The sequence below is a fragment of the Patagioenas fasciata genome, chromosome 4, assembly GCF_037038585.1.
Source record: "Patagioenas fasciata isolate bPatFas1 chromosome 4, bPatFas1.hap1, whole genome shotgun sequence".
Lineage (NCBI taxonomy): Eukaryota > Metazoa > Chordata > Aves > Columbiformes > Columbidae > Patagioenas > Patagioenas fasciata.
The window spans coordinates 76,015,113-76,036,368 of NC_092523.1; the positions used below are offsets into that span (position 1 = coordinate 76,015,113).

A 21,256-nucleotide genomic window follows, 5' to 3' on the forward strand; every position below is an offset into this window, starting at 1 on the left:
ACAAAAATCAACAAGAAGGTGCACTTCAGTCACTCTGAAATTGCAACTGTTTTATAAATGCATGTTCATACAAAAAAAAGGCTTAATTTTAGGAAGTCATTTTATTGTTGAAATAAACGACTTATTTACAGACATAGTTACTTTACAGTTTTCCAAAGCAGACATAATTCTTCTCAGAATAAAGTATTAAAACAGTGACAGATTTAGCACTGTCTAAATGCAGTTTATTCCAAAAAGAAATCTACAGCAATCATTAAACTAAATCATAACAATCACATAGTAAAATGCTGTCCTTTGCAACTACAACAGTATAAAAAGACTGTATATCAGTCATGATCTAGTGGATTAAGCATCAGCTATACCTCTTTCTTCTTGAGTATTAGTGGACCTACATTATCTCCTGTTAATTCATTGTGCTTGTTGTGGGAGCCATCACAGACAGGGAACTGCAAAAAAACATACATGAGGAATTAGTATAACTGTACAGCAACTGCATGGTGATTTTTATACTATGGCAAGAGCATGTCAATAATGTTGCTAGTTCCTCCTACTATGTCCTATTTCAACATCAAACTTGCTGTCTCCTGTTAGACATAGGACACGTTACTAACAAAGAAAAAAACCCCTGCTAACTGGTAACCAAGTTTGTGAGGTCCTAAAATTGCTGTTCTACACACAAAGTTAGAGACAGCGCCTTTACCTAGAAAGAACAGCAAGCAAAGCAGCCATCACAGCCACAAATGCTTTAAAGTTTATTGTGGAACTAGTAACAGTGCTCTTAACAGATTTAATCATTTGCAACCACAAAGTACTGCTTTAAGGAAAACTGAAATACTTTGCTGAACTGATTGTTCTGAAGGGTTGAGAGGGTTTCTTAGGTCCATGGCAGATTTTTTGTTAGAACAGAAGTGCACTCAGACCAGAAAGGACAAAAATCAGACTGCAGTCAGGACGTTCAAAAGAAATTGAGGGTAGATGAAAAATATCCATGTACATCTAGTTGGTTTGGAGGATACAGACTATCCAAACCAGTCATCTACTGGCTGCTCTGGATCAGGTGCAGATATGCTCTCCCTCATCAGCACAGGTCCAGGCTCACTTTCATTACAATATGAACAACTTTCTAAGCATTGTTTTGGCGAAACAGAGTAGTTTTGCCCTAATTAGTTGCAGTGTATTTCCAAGTATCAAACAAGACTTTGCTTGGTTTTAATCTGCTCACAGGTAGTCACTCTAAGTTTTTCTAGAAAAACCCCACTGTGTTTCTTAAAAGTTTATCCAGTTTCTTTCTGCATGTAGACAGATTTACAGTGGAGAAAAAATAAGAACTGTGCTATTCTCAAAAACAGGAACATGTTCCAGAGAAAAGCAACAGGTCAACACGTAGCAATTCACCAACACAGCGCTGATAAAAAGATGCAAGTTGCAATCTCTAATCCTACAGTAGCACAAAGTTGTCTTACCGTCTTGGAACGCCAACACCTGCAGTAAGCTTTAGTGAGGCACAGATCTTCAATGTTTATTTCATTCACTACTTTTGGATTTTCCTTCTGTATCTTGAGGTTAATCAAGCTATCCTTTTGCTGTTTCTTCTTGGGGAGGAACGGACGAACAGCGAGGTAACCGAGCAAGGCCAGCACACCCAGGAAAGGCAATAACCGCAGCCATTCTGAAACTAAAGAGAGGTGGAATTTGGATTGGTTCTTGACACCACTTCAGTATGGTGCAGCATCAGCTACCCTGAAATTACTTCAGCTTATGGTAAGGAATGGTGTTGCTCAGTTAGCAAGGCTCTGAGGGCAAACAAGACTTGGGTAAATCTTCAGAAGAAAGGTGGCCGAGATTAAAATGTGGGGTTTACTGGAGCCAAGGTAAAAGTTTGACTCCTAGAACGTCATCTGAAGTTCAATTTCAACACTCTAGAAGATGACTCAATGGAAGAGAATAAATCCAAACCAAATAAAAGAGGTACTGAAATGAGGAACCCTAAAATTACAGGGTTTCTCCTCACTTGAGGTAAACCTGCACTGTGAACTAGCAAACTGCGCACAATTACGTGCAGTAAGTATATTCAGTGCTGGTATCTTAACATTCTGTATATGAAGAACTATTCAGTGTGTTTTATAATTCCTTTTCTAATTACTTATTTCAGATTTTTAGCTTCTTGAAGTTTTCATTTTATTTTTTCCAAGTTTTTTTTAAACTCTTGGTAGAAATTATACAGATTATTAGATACACACTAGCAAAACTTTCACCAGTCTTTTTGGTTTTATTTTTCAGAGCTCTGTCTGCACCTAGTTTCTACAATACACAAAGTAGCAAAGAGCCCTAAGATCAGGTAAGTCAAGCCACAGAAAATTGCTCTTTACCAAACTGAGGAACTTCTTCCAAGTACAGGTAAATATCCTCTGCAGACTGAGCTGCCTTGCTACATCGTTATAAATCATCTAGACATACTGGTGAGAGAAAGACTTACTGGACTTTTTAAGAAATTCATCAGCACCTGGCATAAGATATAGATCTATCTGTAAGGTAGATCCACTTTTCCAGGAAAATATACTGTGCCAATAGTTTAGTGTAATTTAAGTACCATGGTACAATAAAGGAGAGACCATTTTTCTAAATGTATGGAGAATATATTAAATTAAACACTCACATAAAAATATTTCTAAACTCTCTTCCATTTCTAAATGAGAAACGAAGTGTAATGAGCTGGAGCACAAATAGCTGCACAAGCGCTTTGTAAGACAAGACACTGTAATCAAGTTCCTCTTTTAAATTACTTAGGATCAGAATATAAAAAAAAATTTTGTTCTACATTTTGCTTTTTGAGATTAAGATGTACACGCAAGGAAATGCAATAGAGCAGGCAAAGGATGCTAGGTAGATTGTAGCTCTCAGAAATTACATTTTTCTGTACAGGTTGATTTTATTTGTAATAATAGAGCACATGTCCATGCTAATACTTTTCCAGTTAGAACACAGTGGATTTTTCGTAATAATTTTAATTTTCTGGAAGTATACCATGTGAGGAGAATTCTTTGTGGGACTACTTTTTTGTTCTCTGAGCTTTCCATAGCCTTTGAAGTGAAAACCACACTTACTGCATTTTTCTGGGAACACGCCACAACTGTATAAATGCTAAAGGCACTGCAAGAACTTTCAGTAGTCTTTCCACACCTGCACTTGCAGCAGTCCCTACGCACAACTGACAAAATTTGCTAAGAGTCACTGCACTAGACTAATCTCTGCTGTTCTTTTCTCAGTTACCCCAAGAAGCTGTAAGCCCTAAATTATGACAGTTCTCACTGAGATACTTAAATGTTTTCAATTAGACAAAATACTGAGTTTCCTGGACAGCAGTGCCTGTTTGTCTTTTCTATCATTACTGTTCCAAAACACTCTATCAATAGGAATTCAAATGCACTTTCTGACCTCACATGAAGGACTGACTTGGAACGTACTTTGGAAGAGAGGAAAAATATTTGGTCACTGAAAAAAATTCCAAATTGAGTCTAACCTGACCATTGGCAAAGAGGTGGATCTCTACAAAGCTACTCTGAACTCCAAGACAGAACTGCCAACAGGTACACCATAACCAAAAGCAGGGCACGTATCAAGTGTGTGATGAATACAGCTGGGCTAAGTTCGACACACAAAAAGGAAAAGTCTCATATCAGAATTAAACATTGTTAAAAGAGACCAGCAACTAAACAACAAGTGACATCTCAATACAGCTTAAAACTCCCTGATATGACCAAAAAAAAAAAAAAAAAGATAAATTGGAACAGTAGTCATGTCTACGGGAAACTCATAACCAGCTGGGTTCATCCAGATGAAACAGGAACACAATAGCTGTAGCCTCTGAAAAAAGAAATTAGAAACAAACAGGAATAGGAAGTACAAGAATATTACATACCATGGGTATTATTTAATATTTGTATCATGCTAACTGCTGTTTTGTCCTCACTAGCCAATGATTTCTCCACGTATTTCTGACCTGTGAGTCTCTGAAAAGCCTGCACTTACACCAGTGTGCACACTAATCATAAACTGACTTGTTATTGCCAAAAGACTGCCAGAGGCTTATACTTTTACACTGAAAAATCAACATGACCATGTTTCTAGGGTATGAGAGACAAGATACTGTCACAAAGTAAAAAAAGTCACAGATCATTGGACTGAGTAAGCAGGGATGGAAGAAAAGCTTTATCCCAACTAATGTAATTATATCTTCCTAAAACTGTAAGCTGTTCCATGTTTTTGAAGCCATTCATCCCTTTCTGAAGCAGATGTAAGGCAATTCACAAGCCTGTTTATTTTCACAGCTGGTAACTCAGAATTCAGCAATTACATTGATTCTGGCAATTCTTTATCAATTCTGCTAAATGGAAAGAGGCAATCTTTGGAGCCAGAAATGGAAAACAGAGTATTGAAAAGGTTAATCTTCAAACTTGACTTACTTTCCAGCACTCTAGGGCTGGTCTCTGTCTAACGTATCGGGAACATCACTGAAACAGGAATGCCCAGAGAATTCTGGACAACAGGCCAGAGTTTCAGTTTTGAGGACAGGTTATCTTAACATTTAGTCTAACAGTAACAAGTCCAAACAAATAAGAAACACACACTGAACAGAAAAGGATGGGATAGCCACTGACAATTGTCTTTCCCAACTACTCCTTTATTATATTTCACTTTATGTTTTAGCTAGTTTATGTGGAAATGACCCTATACAGACCCCAAAGCAGCTTCTTACAGTAACAGCTCAACTGCAGGTCAAAACTTTAGCAAGTATTAGCTACCAGTCATAATGAAGATTGGAATTGTGATGGTATATTCTCTAAACTGATTAAATTCTTAATGCAAATTCAAATTACTTAATTATACTCTCTTCAGAACTAATCAGCAGTTCTACTCTAACAGTTTTCTGTTGGTTGCTTGGGTCTCTTAAGGATATTCTCATTGCTACACAAGCTAAACACAAAGGACTTCACACAACACTTTAGTATGTCTATTAGCTTATGCAGCGGGTCTCAAGGTAGAGAGGTGACAGTCCTTTTAGTGACATAGCACACTTTAAGTAAATTAAAAGCCAAAGCTATGGGTAGGTTAGCAAGCCACTCTGCAAATGACAATTTCATGATTCAAATGGGTTCTGAGGACCCTGTTATACTGGTATCACACTTCTTTCCCCTTAGTACCTTAAAAGATGATCCACAAAATTGTCCTCTTCCTGCCTGGCAGCTCTTTACATTAAAAATCTCTCTTAACATGTAGGCCAAGTATAAGACAGCCCACATAGGACTGTATCCTGTTTATGGAAATAAGACTAGCACCTAGATTCTTCCATAAACCTTGACATTCTGACCACATGCTATTTTGAGGTGAATGTCTATGCTGTTCTAATAAAGTACCAGGGTAAAAAGCAACACCAGCATGAGACAACACTGTTCATTTCAGCATACTTGAGAAGGGAAGGGTAAAGCAGCTACAACAAGAAACTGCAAGAGGCTTCCGAGCAGCAACAGCCCAACCATTTAGATATCCACTTTCAAACTCAAGGTCAAACATTCTTTCCTTCCTCCCTCATTGGTTTTACCTTCAGGAGCTTTGCACTGGATGTTAACAGTCTTCCTCTCTCCAAGCAAACATTTTTCCATTGTGATTTGGTGAGGTGATGACAGACAATGGGTGTCTCAAGATTTTTAATCAGCACACTATAGATTCTCCCCAATACTTTTGGTCTGTTGTTTCTACAACTGATGCACTAGAGAACCAAAGCCGCATCTGCCAGGAAGCTAATGAAGGTTCACAGAAGCAATAAAAGAGCTTACAAGCAATACACTGCGCTGTTCCAGATTTGGGTTCCGGCCTCCCTTTGCGAACAAGGTCTATGCTAGCAAGTGTTTATAGTGCGTGTCCCTGACTAAGTTCAGTAGATGCCACCAAAGGACAAATACTAATGCACTTTGAATGTTTTAAGATTGATATTATTTCTTACCTTCCAAAGAGAAGCAAAGAAAAATGCTTGACATGTTTGATATGTCATTTGCCAAAGAATATCCTCCTCTGTATTTCTAGTAGTAGTAAATACAAAAGACAATATTAACCTAATCTTCTCTATTGTCTAATAGTCTTTCACTAATGTTAATTCAATAGATGTGATCCTGTAAGCTGCTGCTGCAAAATAACTCCCAGAATTGGAAATCCTCTGCTCTTAGAGGCTTGTGACTTTAGGACAGAACAAGCTAAGACCAAACCAACAATACAAAAGAGGCAGCACTTGCTGAAAGAATCCAGTTTTCTCAGATGAAACTTTAAACTCCCAGCAGCTCTGAGTACACCTAAGTACAAAAGTCTTTAATGACCAATGAGGTTTCAATGACTTTCAATAACTTTTAAGCACTAAGAGAGAATATTTTTTTTATTTAGGTGCCTAGAATGTGGTGTCCTATGATTTCATTTTGAAAAGCCTCACCACGTTGCATTTACCCTATGCCATAACTTTAAGCACCTCATTTTTCCTCAATTTTCATTCATACCCACCTTAAGAGGAAGATACATGACAGCAGATATTAGATATTATCTGAGTGTTGAAAAAAATGAAAAGTGTCAAAATGTTGTCTCTATAGGTATGTATTCTTAATTGTACGTCTCTTTCCCTTTCTTAGGGTGTTTTGCACAAGAGCAGTCAAAGAAATCACCAAGAACTAGAGGCAGTGGATTTTTTCAGGTACGCTCATTAAATCTTACCAGGTCTCAAAGCAATTTCTGACATGGTTTCTTCTTTTACCTTTGTTTCATATGTTTGGGACTGATATTTCAAGATGTTTGGTCTCCACTTAAGGTTTCAGTGGAGCTTAAACTAAGCTTAACAAATTTTTAACTACAACTCGTGGTTAAAAGAGCAATGACTTAAGTAAGAAACTGCCAAGTTCTAGGAATATGAGAGGCTGCACTGTTATGTAGCTTATTGTATCTCACTCTTCCTAACTTTGTAGCAGCTGAATTTCTCTATTCAGTAAATATACTTGACAACATTTTCAGATGAGAGTAGTTGTGGAGAAAGAAGAACGGTTAGTGTAAAATGTCTCTACTTGTCGTGGGAAAGATAATGGGACTTCAAGTTTTGAAGCAGCATAAACATGCTGGGAAATAAAGTACTCAAACCTGGTTTAAATAAATTATGCCTGTTCTAAATTAAATAATTCTCCAGCACTATTAAAATAACGTAGCTTAGTACTGCAAGGTAAACATGTAAGGTTGATCCTACCCTTTGAAGACTTTTTATGTTTCCAGAGAGTTTGTTATAACATTCCTCTTACTTATGATCACGAAACTCATCTTGTTATTTGACATTATTTGAGGTTCTGCCTGTATTATCCCAGCTGAGCCTATGCTCAGATAGTTCCAGTTTGCAAAGCACTGAAATGCACTGAACACCTAAAGAATTTGCTGGGATTTAGTTTTCTTTCTTGTTCACTCTGTGATAGGGTTACGATTAATGAACAGGTATTTTCAGTCCCTCACCTAGAAAATGCTTCCAAAAAATTATTAGATTAAAAAACCCCTAATTTTGTGTCTGTAGCAGGCTCTGAGAAACAGATTTATTTTGTTTTATCAGTATAGACGCTCCTATAACCTTCACCTTGAAGAGAGAGTGTTTTAGGCCTTCAGCCCAGATCCCATTTTCTGTGTGTGCATGGCCTGAGAAGAATTTTAAATACAGTGCAAACAAGTGGGGCTGAGAACCCTGGTGGGTTTTGCTCTATCAATACATTTTACTCTATCGCTACATTTTACTCTATTACCTCACAGGACACCTTAAACACTTCAACAGCAACTAAGGTTTGGGGTTCCCCCCACCTTTAACAGATAGAATCATAGAATCATTTTGGTTGGAAGAGACCCTCAGGATCATCAAGTCCAACCATAACCGAACTCCAGCACTAAACCATGTCCCTGAGAACCTCATCTAAACACCTTTTAAACCCCTCCAGGGATGGTGACTCCACCACTGCCCTGGGCAGCCTGTTCCAATGCCTGACAACGTGGCCAAAAAGGCCAATAGCATCCTGGCTTGTATCAGGAACAGTGAGGCCCGCAGGACTAGAGAAGTGATTGTTCCACTGTACTCGGCACTGGTGAGGCCCCATCTTGAATCCTGGGGTCAGATTTGGGCCCCTCATCACAAGAAGGACATTGAGGTGCTGGAGAGAGTGCAGAGGAGGGAACGGAGCTGGTGAGGGGCTGGAGCACAAGTGCGATGAGGAGCGGCTGAGGGAGCTGGGGCTGTTCAGCCTGAGAACAGGAGCTGAGGGGAGACCTGATCGCTGTCTGCAACTGCCTGAAAGGAGCTTGGAGCATGGAGGGGTTGGGCTCTGCTCCCAAGTAACAAGTGATGGGACAAGAGGAAATGGCCCCAACTTGCGCCAGGGGAGGTTTAGATTGGATATTAGGAAAAAATTCTTCCGGGACAAAGTGAGTGAAGTCCGGGGTGGAGGCGGCAGGCCCGGGGGATGTGCCGGAGCCCGGCCCGGCCCCCCCGCGCCCCTCACGACACCCGCGGGACGGGAATGGGGTCACGGCCGCGGGGACCCCCCGCTTCCCTCACCCCGCTCCCCTCACCTACCTGTGAGGCGGATAAAGCCACCGACGCTCTCAGGCAGCGGCAGGCGCTTGAGGTACGCGGGCAGCTGGACCTTGACGATGCGGGCCAGGCTCTCCAGCACCATGGCGGCGGCTATGGCCGGGAGGGAAGAACAGCAGAAACCCCTCCGCCACCGCGAAGCTCCGCGCGCTCCCTCAGGCTACTCCCGCCGCGCACGCGCCACGGGGCGGGGCGACGCCGGTGCCGCGCACGCGCTCAGAGGCGCATCCCGTTCCCCTCCGCTCGGGCCGCGCTTCCCGCGGGAGCCCAGAGGGGGGCGCTGCCGCCGGGCGGGAGCGAGCGGTGTCGCCGGCAGGTAAGGAGTGCGGCTTCAATAACGATTTACAGGTTGTGTGTGACCTGTCGTCAGCCTGTCGTGTTAAAGTTGCTTTTCATGTGGACAGTCTTAACAATATTGAGGTAAAAGCCCTGGTGAGACTACACCTGGAATATTGTGTCCAGTCCTGGGCCCCTCAGTTCCAGAAGGACAGGGAACTGCTGGAGAGAGTCCAGCGCAGGGCAACAAAGATGAAGGGAGTGGAGCATCTCCCGTGTGAGGAAAGGCTGAGGGAGCTGGGGCTCTGGAGCTTGGAGAAGAGGAGACTGAGGGGTGACCTCATTAATGGTTATAAATACGTAAAGGGTGAGTGTCATGAGGATGGAGCCAGGCTCTTCTCGGTGACAACCAATGATAAGACAAGGGGTAATGGGTTCAAACTGGAACACAAGAGGCTCCACTTAAATATGAGAAGAAACTTCTCAGTGAGGGTGGCAGAGCTTGGCCCAGGCTGCCCAGGGGGTTGTGGAGTCTCCTTCTCTGCAGACATTCAAACCCGCCTGGACACCTTCCTGTGGAACCTCAGCTGGGTGTTCCTGCTCCGGTGGGGGGATTGCACTGGATGAGCTTTTGAGGTTCCTTCCAATCCCTGACATTCTGTGATTCTGTGATGTTTTTCATATGGATCATAGCTTTTCTGAGGTGGGATAATGTCAGTGCTGAGAGGTTTAATATTGTAGGGAGAGGCTCGTATGCCTCATGTTTGGCAATGGCTTGCACAGAACAAGCTGTATCTCAAGTGCATTATTTAATTTTCTTTGATTTTTGTGTCAAGGAGACTGGTCATTTTGGCATAGGAAATTCCCCCTTTGTAGTCAGGTGAAAGAATGGGAAGTAGGCAGCTATTCCTGGTTAATTTAGACAATCCAGCCAGACCTGAAAACTCCTGCATTGTGCCTTGGTCACAAGTCCAATATCATTTGGTTCAAGATGCTTTGCTACCGTGAGTGTATCGCACATAGCACGAGCATTTCAGGAAAGCTGAAGCAGTGCAATCCTTCTAGAAGATGCATCTCCTTCCTCACGTGGTCTTGATGGGAACACAGTTCTCTTTCTTCCCTTGGTGTATGGAAACCACTCCATGTCTGCCCATATCAACTCTGCACTTTTCCTGCCAACCCAGAATTGGTAATTAAGAAGTTTTGGGGTAAGTCAATAGGGTTGAGCAAAACAATGAAAGAGCAATTATTGCATTTCTTGAGTCAGATGAACTCAATGGGCTGTCTTTGGCTGAATCTACTCAGCAGTCATGTTTGCCTTGTATTGAGTGCTAGATCTCTTCCCCTAGTTTGGTTTAATGATCGATTCAGGATAATCTTAACAAAAAGTTAAAATCACTATAAAGACTCAAGGCAAAAAACTCAAATACTGGAAGCAAGGTTCAAGACAAACAAATCCAGCTTGTTCTGCTTGTGGCCTGAATATTACTTTACCTGTGACCCTACGTTAACATTTCCTGATGAATCATCTTCTTCAGCTAGTAAGAATATTCCTGTGATCTCAGAGTATCTTAGTTCCCTGCCTCACCTAAGTTTATCCTTATAATGACCACGTCTGATGTCCTAAAATGATTCCTTCTTGTGTAGGCAAATGCCTGCTATTAGACAAGATAATGAAAGAGCAAAACGCTTGATTATTCTGTAAAGATTACAAATCAGATGTCATGATGTAACCTTGTTTGTGGAACTTTATGAGGGAATACTTAAGGTTGAAGATACATAAGGCAAATCTTCAGCTCTGAATCAGACAACTTCACATTGAAGCTGAGAGCCTCTGTCCTTTCCTCCTCCTCCCTTTCTTCTGCTCTTCCAGCCTTCTCTAGATGCTGGCTGTGATACTGGGAACATAGCTAACGTTCCACTGAAGCTCCTGTGCCCTGCTGTGCTGCCTTTGATCAGCGCTCCACTCAGCACACTGCTAGAAAATCTGCACATGTTGCAGAGAGGAACCATTCTCACCACATCTTGCCTGTCGGTGTGGGTGTCAGTTGACATGAGTGATGAACAGTTTTGGTATATGAAAGGCTGAAGTCATAGATTATGGAAAAAACTATAAAGAAGATGAAGCCTGAATGAGATTATTAACTGAAGGGGAGGCAAAAAGATGGTTTTTAGAAATCCAGTTTGAACTGGGGCTCAGGAGACGCATGTTCACTCTCCAACTTGGCTGCAGACTTCCTATTTGACTTAAGGGGAAAAATGTGAGCTTGCAGGCTTGCTCAGTCCTGCAGAGGAGAACGGGGTTTTATGCAGTATTCTATCTTCAGGGATCGTGTTATGAGGTCAGAACTTAAAATCAGTCAACATCAGATTTACAAGGCAGTTGTCTTCCTTCTGTTACAACATGTTTAACACCCTATGTGGACGTTCTTATTTTACAGTCAGATTGCTTCTTCAGGATTTTAGCAGCATCCTTTTCGACCTTGTTTCAAATCTAAGTGCTGTTGGATAGCTGGAAAATTTTCTAGCTTTTTGGGGGAGAGTAATATGCAATAATTCATTCTTGCATATTTAGCTTCTGTTAACTGAACTGTTAAAAAGTAAAGATTGCTTCTGCTTGTGCATTTCATGCTGAATTTGGCCACTGAAACTCTGGTATTGGGTAGGATATATAGAGTTGCTGTAATAAACGTAACAGCAAAAAACGCCCAAACATAGATGCTTGAACAGAACTTAGGTCACTGATACTGAAATACAGCTATTGCTTTCAGCAGTAGGTATCCTCTATCATTTGGATTTTTCATGTAGCAAGAACATTACAGATAAGATGGAGCTTGGAACCCACATGAAGAGATCTACATAGTTAGTGCTAGCTCAGGTCTTTCAGATGAAATTCTCAAAACAGAGCCTAAAAGAGAACCAACCCAATTAGCTTAGAACTATGCATGCTTTGATGAGAATGGTAGAAAAGTTTGTGGTGCAGATGCAGATCATGTTTGGTGGAGCTTATTCTGCCAAGCATAATGTCACTAGAACATAGCTGCATTGGTCCGGCTTGCTGTAGAAATAAGAGTTGCCCTCAGCATCCACAAGCTGGTTGGTCCTGGTCCAGCAGACTGGGCATAGGTAAAAAGAAGCTGGTTGTGTTCCTTCTCTAGTTACCCTTCAAAATGTGCTTAATTTCCCTGTGCCTTTAATTCAGCTGTAAAATGAAATAATACTGTCTAGATTTGCAAAGGAAAAGAACATTTATACATGATATTTATTTCTTTTCTTTTACCAAGTACACACCAGTAAGGATAAAAGATGAAAGGTGCTGAGGCAGCAGACACACAGTCGTTCCATCTCTGAAACAAGCCTAAGTAGCACGGTAATTTGCTCAGTACTCTTTCATGGTAATGAGCTGTTCTACCAACAGGGTGTCTCGTGTTGTTAAAACCATTTTCTTGGAATTGGCATTGCCATTTTCCATACTGAGTGCCTGGAACAATCACTGCAGCAGGCAAAATACTGTTGTCAACTGAAAACTATTCTGTCACCAAAGAGCTGGCCTCTGTGATCAGCAAACACAAGCCCCTGTCTAGGAGGAAGCTACATCTCTCCCTTTGTATTCATAGAATCATTTCACAATGGGGTTTGATTAGCTGTTGTTCCTGCTGTACACAAAGATCTCTGTCTCTTCCACTTCCCCAAAAGCAAACAAAATCATGACACCCCAGAAGGGCTGGAGGAACTGTGATTCATTTCATACGTCTCCATCAGTTAGTTATGCAGCACTGTCAGCACCCAAATATTAAATAACTGAATCTCAAAAAATCAGGAGACTGGCATAAAGCCATACCTATAAGGTCACTTTCCTCTATTTTATGCTTATGAACGTTGTAAGCAAGTTGCAATTGCATTGCGTGCAGGTTAGGGTTTCGTTTCTTACTTGTACATCCAAAGGCTTTCAGTGAAAGCAGAAAGCTGAGATTGTCATGGTTTCACTTGACTCTGAGACCTGGCACCTTAAGTGCCTTCTGCTGGTGTTTATTGGGAAGATCTACTATTATTCTGTGCTGGGCAAAATGTTCATGAGAAAAATGAGTTTTAAGGAAACAAATCACATTTATGATAGAATCGACACGGTAATTTCATGATAGCATAATTTTCATCTTATAAAATTACTACTGAATTTGCATGATATTACTTTCTAACCTAACTAATGTCCAATAATTTTACAATATAACTATTATGTTTTGAAAGCAGGTACTATTTTAATTGTCTAAGTAACTGCAGTGTTCTAAAAATAGCATATATTATTGTTGAATTTTAAAATTCCCCGTGGCTTAGAGTGCTATTTATTGTCACAGATTGTACTGAATTCATTTGTGAGAAGAATGAAAACAGGAATGTAAAGAAAAATGGCAAGATTTCTAAGAATAGGATAAAGTTCCAATGTGGCAACTTTGTGCATGAGAAAATAGAGCAGTAGACACTGGTTTTATCTATTCAAGAAAAGTACCACGCTTTGATCTCTCAGCCACAGGTTTAACATTTTTATTTCTTTTTTCTGATTACTACTGCTGGGGAGTGGAAAATGTTATGCATGAGTTGGTTATGAAACAAAGTTGAAGAAAACCCCAACTCAAGAAAAAATACGTGTATTCAGTATTCAGTGCTAGCATCCTAGATATCCCCAGATAAAGTTCAGTTATATTCTACTTACATTATGTGCTTTTTCCAACCAGAAATCTCTTTTTATGCAGTGGCTAGCACTGGTCCACAGTAGTGCTTTCTGTAATGTTTGCAGAAATAGCACAAGATGAAACTGAATATCCACTCAGTTATACTAAGTTACTGATTTCAACTGCCTTTATTTAAAGCACAGAAAGTAACAAATTGTATGACATGAAACTATGGTAAGTACCATCAGTCAAGTAACACTAAGGATACACAAGGAAGCATGCAGTAAATATAATATTGCAAAGAGTTTTAAATTTTGACCCATTACATGAATCATCCAGTTTTTCCACCCGCATTAGGTGCTGCTCAGGAGGATCCAACCGATCCGATTGCTGGTTCCACACAGACTTGCACAGATTTGGAACTTTATTGGCTTCCAAGGAGTCGCTAATTCATAACAGTTTTACTTAAATCAGAACAAGTATCCTTAGGATTCACTAATATGTCCATAAAAGACCAGATACCTTACTGATTTGTGGCAGGTTCTGCCTGGTTTGTTGCAGTAAACCGGGCTGCAAAATCCACACATTGTCCCCTGTGAGGAAGCTGCAGTGATGGAAAACAGATCCATCCTCCCCTACACTAAGGGACCTACAGAGGACAAAGCCGACACAATCTGGCAAGTACACGCTGCGAAATGAACAGATGTGAACTAAAACCACTATCCAAACACTACAAGCTGCTCTCTTATGATGGGAATTCCAGGGAAAAGAAGCTATATATCTGTCAATATATTTTCAGCAGCGGACCACTCACCATTCCCTGCATCGATCTTTGCTATTAGTGAAGACTGTGTATCTTTCACCAGGCAACTAAGGATATATTTGTTCCCTTAGTACTTTACTCCTTTGGCATAATAGCTATCACTGAAAGATACTTCATTTTGGAAGGCAAAGGTGAGAATGCCACAAGACTAATTCCTGTGACGCGATGTGCACTCGTTGGCTAATTATAGCACAGAAAAACTACCGGCTTCCCCTGCCGAGCAGAGAGCGCACGATCTCTGCAATATGACTGCTCTCTGCTCTTAAGTTCTTCCTGTGTCAGAGTGCCCACTGACGCCGTAGTAAACCAGCACTTTATCATTGCTCCTCAGGCTGCTGTGTAACAACAGCACGGTGGAGATTTCTGAGCCTGCCTTCCCTTTTCAAGGTTAGCCATGTCTGGCACTGACAGTAACCCGCACTCCTCCTCTGTCATCTCACAAGAATAAAGAGGAGGGAAAAAAAGAAAACCACAAAGCCAACCAACCAGCCAAAACCAACAAAACCAAACCAAAACCAAACCACCATGCCTCTTCCATTTCAGGCAACAAATATTTGTTTAACGGATGGAGATGAAAGCAGGGAAAAAGTGGCCGTCTTGATCCCAAGGCAATGACATGGAACAGTACTACAGGAGGTAAATAAGATTAACATAACATATTTCATACCTATCTTAGTAATGCTTTTTCTTCTTTATGTTTTCTAGGCACTCCCTGTCCTCTGGACTGCAGGTCGGCTATACCACAGTGCACTTCCAGATCTAGGTAGCTGGCTGTTCTCTAGAAGATTTGTAAGTTACTTCCTCACTTTTCAAGATATTGCCAGAATTTTGCATAAATTCTGCACTTCACCCCAGTACAGAGAGCTCTTAGGTCTGTAAATACATTTCTTTACAATTGATTTCCTTTTTGCCTTTGAATCAGCAGAGAAAGCAAGGAACACAAACAGTAAGATATATCACCTCAAAATTTACAGAACTCATTTTACAAGAAATGTAAGCCTAATGACTTCGAAAGGTAAAAAGTAAATGAAAAATAAGTACATGGTAGTTAAGAGGCATGCGTCTCGAACAATGTGCTAGGAGAGTGCTATTGGAAACTAGGAAAAGATGCTAGTCCTTCATTTTTTAGAGCAGAAAGTCTTCTATTGAAAATTAGTCATCATAGGTGTCTATAGTTAATTTATTAAGATGCTTGAGAACATTCTAAACTTCTTCCCCAAGAGGAATGAAACTATTTTTATTCAGGTTTTTTTTACACTTTCATGTGAGTTATTTTGACAGCTTCAGGGACAGAAATGTTCTGATTATTCAGAAAACGGGTACGGTAGAAATTTATTCTGCACATAGTCACTCAAACTGCCAGTCCAATGTGGTTTGATACTGTCAAATATCCTGAACACTGTAAGGGTCAGGCTATCAGTTTCCAAGTACCTGAGTCCTCCATACCTAATTGCAGCAGTGTTTGTTTTTCTAACATGGGAGCTAAATAGAGATCATAAAATCATTTAAAAGAGGCCACAAAATAGTCAGGAATGACTAAGAAATTATCTTTTTCCCTGTTCATTTGAATTTAAATCACTATGACCAAAAAAAATTAGTAACTTAGATCCCTCTACTAACTCCTTAAGCCAGAATTTTTCAGGGGTTTTTTCTTTGGTTAATTGTGGGGGTTTTTTTGTTTTTTGTTTTTTGTTTTTTTTAAGATGACGTCCCATTATCCAAAGGAAAATAATTGCAGCCCTCATTTTCTTTATAAAAATGAATCTATTGCTTGTAAAAGTGACAAATCTGTGTAATATTTCTTGAAAGGCTGAAAAGCGTGCTTGACCTTGGAAAATAGAGGTTGCCAGGAGTACAGAAGCTAAGTTGCCTTTGCTTTATAATTTGCAAAATTTCCAACAACTTGCCAACATCTGGCCATGTTTCATGACTACCGTGTGTGTCACAACCCACCCTCTCGGAAATACTGCCCTGATCCACCCTCTAACCATAATGATGGACAGTGTAATCACTGACTAATTTCAGTCTCGGCGATTTAGAGTAATCAGCAGTATTTCCTGAATTACAGTATGACAACAAACAAAAACACTATTCCTGCCTTCAACAAGCTATATTTGGCTGTAATTACCTGGATATTTGAGGTCTAAGCAAGCTTTTGGACATCTTATGGTGAACTGGGACATACCAAAACCAGAAAAGATCATCCAAATCTTTAAAGATGAGGTTGCTCAAAAGGACAAAAGGAAAAGTGAAATGACTCTTAGTACCCCATGATAGCTGGCTAATTAAATACATGGTCTAAATATGCTCCTGTCAGTTCAAAGGCAAACAAAACAAACAAACCCTGAAGTATTTCTATGGACTTTCTTATTTACTTAAATCATTATTTTAAATATGTCAATACAGCATCAAATATTTAAACCAGTGCCATCTAAAAGACTATGTAATAATTTCCCCAGGGAAACATAGCATTATTTTGTATAAAACAGAACCAGGGAGGGAAACAGAGAGAGGATGTTCTACAATAGTTCAGTATAACAATAAGTTTAGCTAGCCTGCTTGAATAATCAACTTTAATCATTAACATTTTATCTGGATTAGCAATTTTTATAGTGTATTAGGTATGCTGGTCAAATCATTTGTTAAACCCAAACACTGCTCAAAGGTTGTGGTTTGCTTAGTACATTTGCATTCTGGAACAAGCCTTGGAGGAGCAACCAAACTAGGATGGTCCAAATCTGACTAGTAATCAATTCCATCAAAGTAATTAAAACAGACGTATCTTGAAGGCATTTCAGAGAGGCCTTTGGTGTCTCCTTTGGTAAACACAATAGGCCAAATGAAGTACTGCTGAAAACTGCCATAAGACCTTGGTTGTTTTCGGTAACAGTGTAAGTCCCCCAGACTTAGCACGCAGTGTGAAGGCAGCCTGAGGGGCCAAAAAACAGGTATAACAAGGAAAGCAACCACCTCCAAAGGGAAGGGGTAAAGTGGGTCACCATTAAACAGCTTTTTGAGATGTACCCTGGCCTAGCGAAATTGATAAAACTCAGATTTGGTCCAGAGAGGGGATTTCACCTGCTGAATTCAGCTTGTGTTACTTTATTTTAATAGCTATGACTAATTGCTCAGAGCTTTGCACCCCTATTGTAAGATGCTATTTTGCTATGTATGTATATATTACCTATGTTTATTCAGGAATGTAAAGAATTCATACAAAAGAACAAAACAAAGGTAGTTAGTAAATGCATGTCAACAAAACTTCTCATTTTTCAAAATTGGCATTGTAATTACACCGTGCACATGCTCATGTGAGTTTAATGCTTCAATATCCATAGGGCTGAGTCAGCACGGAAAATGAACAACATTCTTGTTGACACAAACTGCTGCTGACTTGAATCTCTTTTTCATTTAGATCAAATGGTGGGTTTGCTGGGAAAAAAAAATGAGTACTCTGTATGAATACTAATAAATATCCAGTAGCAATTTTCAGAGTTTTAATTGTTTAGGTCTGTGAAAATAACATAACAGATTTTATGTTGTCAAAACTTCTTGTAAACTAGCTCTTATTTTCTGTAAGGATTTCAAGAGAAGCAAAATATTTTCTTCAACTGAAAGAAAACTGTTGTAACTATGAGGCTAAAAAAGTGCTAAATAATGAAGTGCTAAACAAAATCCCAAAGAGTGGGAGATTTTGTGGAGAAACTTGGTCTGTGGATCTCAGTGGAAGTTACTGAAGTACTTTATATTCTCGTGAATCCCACATGGCCTTGTGCAAGCCATAAAACCTTAGCATGCCATCATTCAACAAAGCACTCAAGCTTTTCTATGTGGTCTTGAACATTAGATCTTACAACTCCCTATGCAGAGCAGCAAAAACTTAAAATAGATTAATGTAGGGACTTGGTGTTTTGCCCCATGACCTAGCAGTGAGACAAAAAAGCAGCACGATACAAAGGAAACATGTAGAATAGCTTGGAAATTGTTTCAGTGACAATGTCAGAGAAGCTGTCAAAGAAACAATGGGAGGTGAAGAATTGCCAAATTGGAATATAAGACAAAAAGTGACCTTTTATCTAATATTCCTTAGAAAGCTAGCTGCTGCCTAACACATTGATCTTGGGCTGGACTCCAGATGTGAAAGGGTTTTGCTACCTCTTCTTCCTAACAGAAGGAGACATAATGGGCGCAGGTATTTAAAGCACTGATCAGGTGGAATCCAGTGACATCCACAAACCTGCTTTTCTTTCACTGTCATGTAATGGCACTTGGTTTGGCGAACTAAGCCTTCTTATTTGTTGGGTTAAAAAAAGCCAATGGAATAATCTTCCCAGCTTTCTTCTCTGATATTACTCTTTGTAGTCTCCACAGAATCAAAAGGGTCCCCAATACAGTGAGCTGAGCTCACATTAAGGAGGGATTTGACTACAAGCTTGATTTATGATAATTAAAGGAAAAACAAGTCAGACAGGATGCTGAAGAGAAAATTGAGGCCTGGTAATACATGCAAAGAGGGAGAAGCTGTTGTTGTTGTTGATCTTAGCACTTTGTTTTCCAGTAGCAGAAGCTGTTGTGTTTTGTCTCCTCCAAACAAGAACTAATAGTGACCTACCAGATGGACTAAGATGAAGAACATCTTTTGTTGAACTAATTTTTTTTCTTTCCTAAAAACGAAGATCTTTTTGGAAACATTTTGCATCTTGCTTCCCCCTTTCAGATAGACAAAGCATCCTGACGCAGTATGGAATGCTGCTTGGCGCTGAGGGTGCTCGGTTGCTCCACCTGTTTTGAAGACAGGTAGAAGAGCATGCTCAAAATGTAAAAGTGGCTGGTCTGAGACAAGTGGAAGTGAAAAACGGACATTGATGTGCAAGCAAGCTACGCTAACCTTTAAACTAAGGCTGGGCTGCTTTTCCCTCAAGTCCCCTATATGCTGAGGGAAGTTCTAGAACAGTGTATCAAGCAATCTCCATTCCTGCTTGCTCTGCTGGACCATCACAAAGCAGAAAAAACAGACTGCCAAATTCAGGCTTTGGAGGTTATTGAGCACCTTGCTGCACAGGGCTCTGTAACGCCGTACTTGAAAAAGGAAACAAAATTCAAAGATGGAGTTCAAATGAGCTGGTCTGTTCTTGGTGTTTTTGTGCAAACTGTTTATTACCGTGCCACATCTATTGAGCTATTTTGCATAATAAGCCTCTGAAAATCTAACCCAACTTCACCACCATCTGAGGATTAGACATGGTTAATACCTCTCTTCAGCCACTTCTGAGGATTAGCTTCAAAAATCGAATTAAAATGAAGCAAACCCAAATAGACAGGGTAGTGGTGCAATAAGCTGCAACGCCCATATTCAGTAACAATCATCAAAATGCCTCCTGTATTTTGTATTACTACATGAGGTAGCTGTGCAAGTAGCATCAGAGTACACCTGCTGCATGTGGTAAAGGTGAGAGACTCTTTGAGTATGGCACATCCATATATTAAGGTTATGAGGCCTTACTTGCCTGAGTATTCCTACTAAAGCAAAAAATCTATTGAGTTTATTTATTTCCAGAAGCTGATGGGAAAATATATGAGTTTTGCATCACCATTTGAGGAAAAAGAGATGAGAGTGAGGAGTGTAACATTCTCCAAGCCATGACTTGCAGAAATGGCCACAGAACTGTGAGAGTACATCTTCTTTTTCATTGCTATACAAGTCATTGTTTTTTTACTTTTCTCAAGTGTATTTAAAGGTAACTACTGAAATCAATGGATTTGTTTAAAAATTGACCAGTGAGTGTAATAAAGTGTTTGTCTATACAGGCATACTAAACCAATATATACAACCCCGGTTCTGAGCAACAGCCATAAACAAGAGCTATCCAATACATCTTAAATTCTATTTGGGGTCAAATGCTAACAGAGATATTGATTTTTAACATGCAACTGTTGGAAGGCACACAAACAAAACTTGACTTACCACATTAACAATTCCTGTTGCCTTAAATTAGCAGTGAAAATTACACACTTTAAACTGTGTTTGTGCTGTTCTTCAGTCCTTCCATTATAAGGTAAAATGTGAATCGCAAACCAGATCAAAACTCTTAGTATAGAGTCATAGTAATTAACCTCAAATAATAATTAAGAACGTAGAACTGGAATACTGTTAATTACCTAAGCCTCCTGAGATGACAAACAATAAATAAAAAGTTCAAGAAGTTTGTAGCAATTTACGAGGCAGAGGAAGATTTCTGTGACAGAAAGGTGGACACGCTGGTGATTTGGAGCAGTTTAATAGCATCCGGAATCCAGAGCAGGCAAGGAACACCAAGGTGGTTTTCATCAATATTCTTGATAAAGATGATAAGAACATTCATGAAATGGTTTGGGCCTACGCTTCCTGAACACGTTGTTCAGCACAATAACAAGCAGAAAATGAAGACTACACAAGGAAGTTGCTAGAAATGGTTTATGTGATCACAGAAAGATAACAAGTACAAGGCATTGTTTTCTCTCTAGCCTGTATGCGATACAAATGCTAAAAAACCATGGCAGTCCTACCACAATAATGCTTTTTCAATTATTCTTTAAAAAAGCGAGCATTGCTCCCCGAATTCACTGCTGGCTACTCTCAAGCTTCATACTGGAAATGTTGTTGCACAATCAGGTTTTTGGAATATGCTGCTTTCTCCAAAAACTGGCATCCTAGATAGCAAGAAAACTAACAGTAGCGCATTTAAGGAACTATAATGAATGCAGACGTGTTTCAGTGCAATGGGTTTAACTAATTACGTATCCATACTCCCTGGGCAGCCAATGCCACGTTTATTAATATGGTCTATCCCCTCATTAGAG

General features: G+C 40.0%; 1 protein-coding gene and 1 long non-coding RNA gene across 4 annotated transcripts; one reads left to right on the forward strand and one right to left on the reverse strand.

The window, feature by feature from the left end:
* Positions 1-82: 82 nt before the first annotated feature.
* CISD2 (CDGSH iron sulfur domain 2) lies at positions 83-8,838 on the reverse strand. The gene is made up of 3 exons (XM_065837687.2): positions 8,633-8,838; positions 1,464-1,675; positions 83-446 (listed from the first exon to the last, which is right to left on the reverse strand). Exons 1-3 carry the CDS (start codon positions 8,733-8,735, stop codon positions 357-359), a joined length of 405 nt encoding a protein of 134 aa, XP_065693759.1. The 5' UTR covers positions 8,736-8,838; the 3' UTR covers positions 83-356.
* LOC136101506 (uncharacterized) lies at positions 1,561-19,536 on the forward strand. Of its 3 annotated transcripts, XR_010651344.2 has the most exons (5): positions 1,561-1,761; positions 2,281-2,338; positions 6,672-6,733; positions 15,122-15,205; positions 18,975-19,536. It is a non-coding gene; the product is annotated as an uncharacterized lncRNA (long non-coding RNA). The 3 variants fall into 3 exon arrangements; XR_011738940.1 differs by having other exon boundaries at positions 1,561-2,338; XR_011738939.1 differs by having other exon boundaries at positions 2,281-6,733.
* Positions 19,537-21,256: the final 1,720 nt, after the last annotated feature.

What these genes read in the sequence shown, in the direction of transcription:
- CISD2 (XM_065837687.2), bottom strand. Translation starts at nt 8,735, where the DNA reads ATGGTGCTGGAGAGCCTGGCCCGCATCGTCAAGGTCCAGCTGCCCGCG. An exon ending in TGGCTTTATCCGCCTCACAG is followed by an intron (nt 1,676 to 8,632) that starts GTAGGTGAGGGG and finishes ACCTCTCTTTAG; the next exon opens with TTTCAGAATGGCTGCGGTTA. An exon ending in GGTGTTGGCGTTCCAAGACG is followed by an intron (nt 447 to 1,463) that starts GTAAGACAACTT and finishes GTTTTTTTGCAG; the next exon opens with TTCCCTGTCTGTGATGGCTC.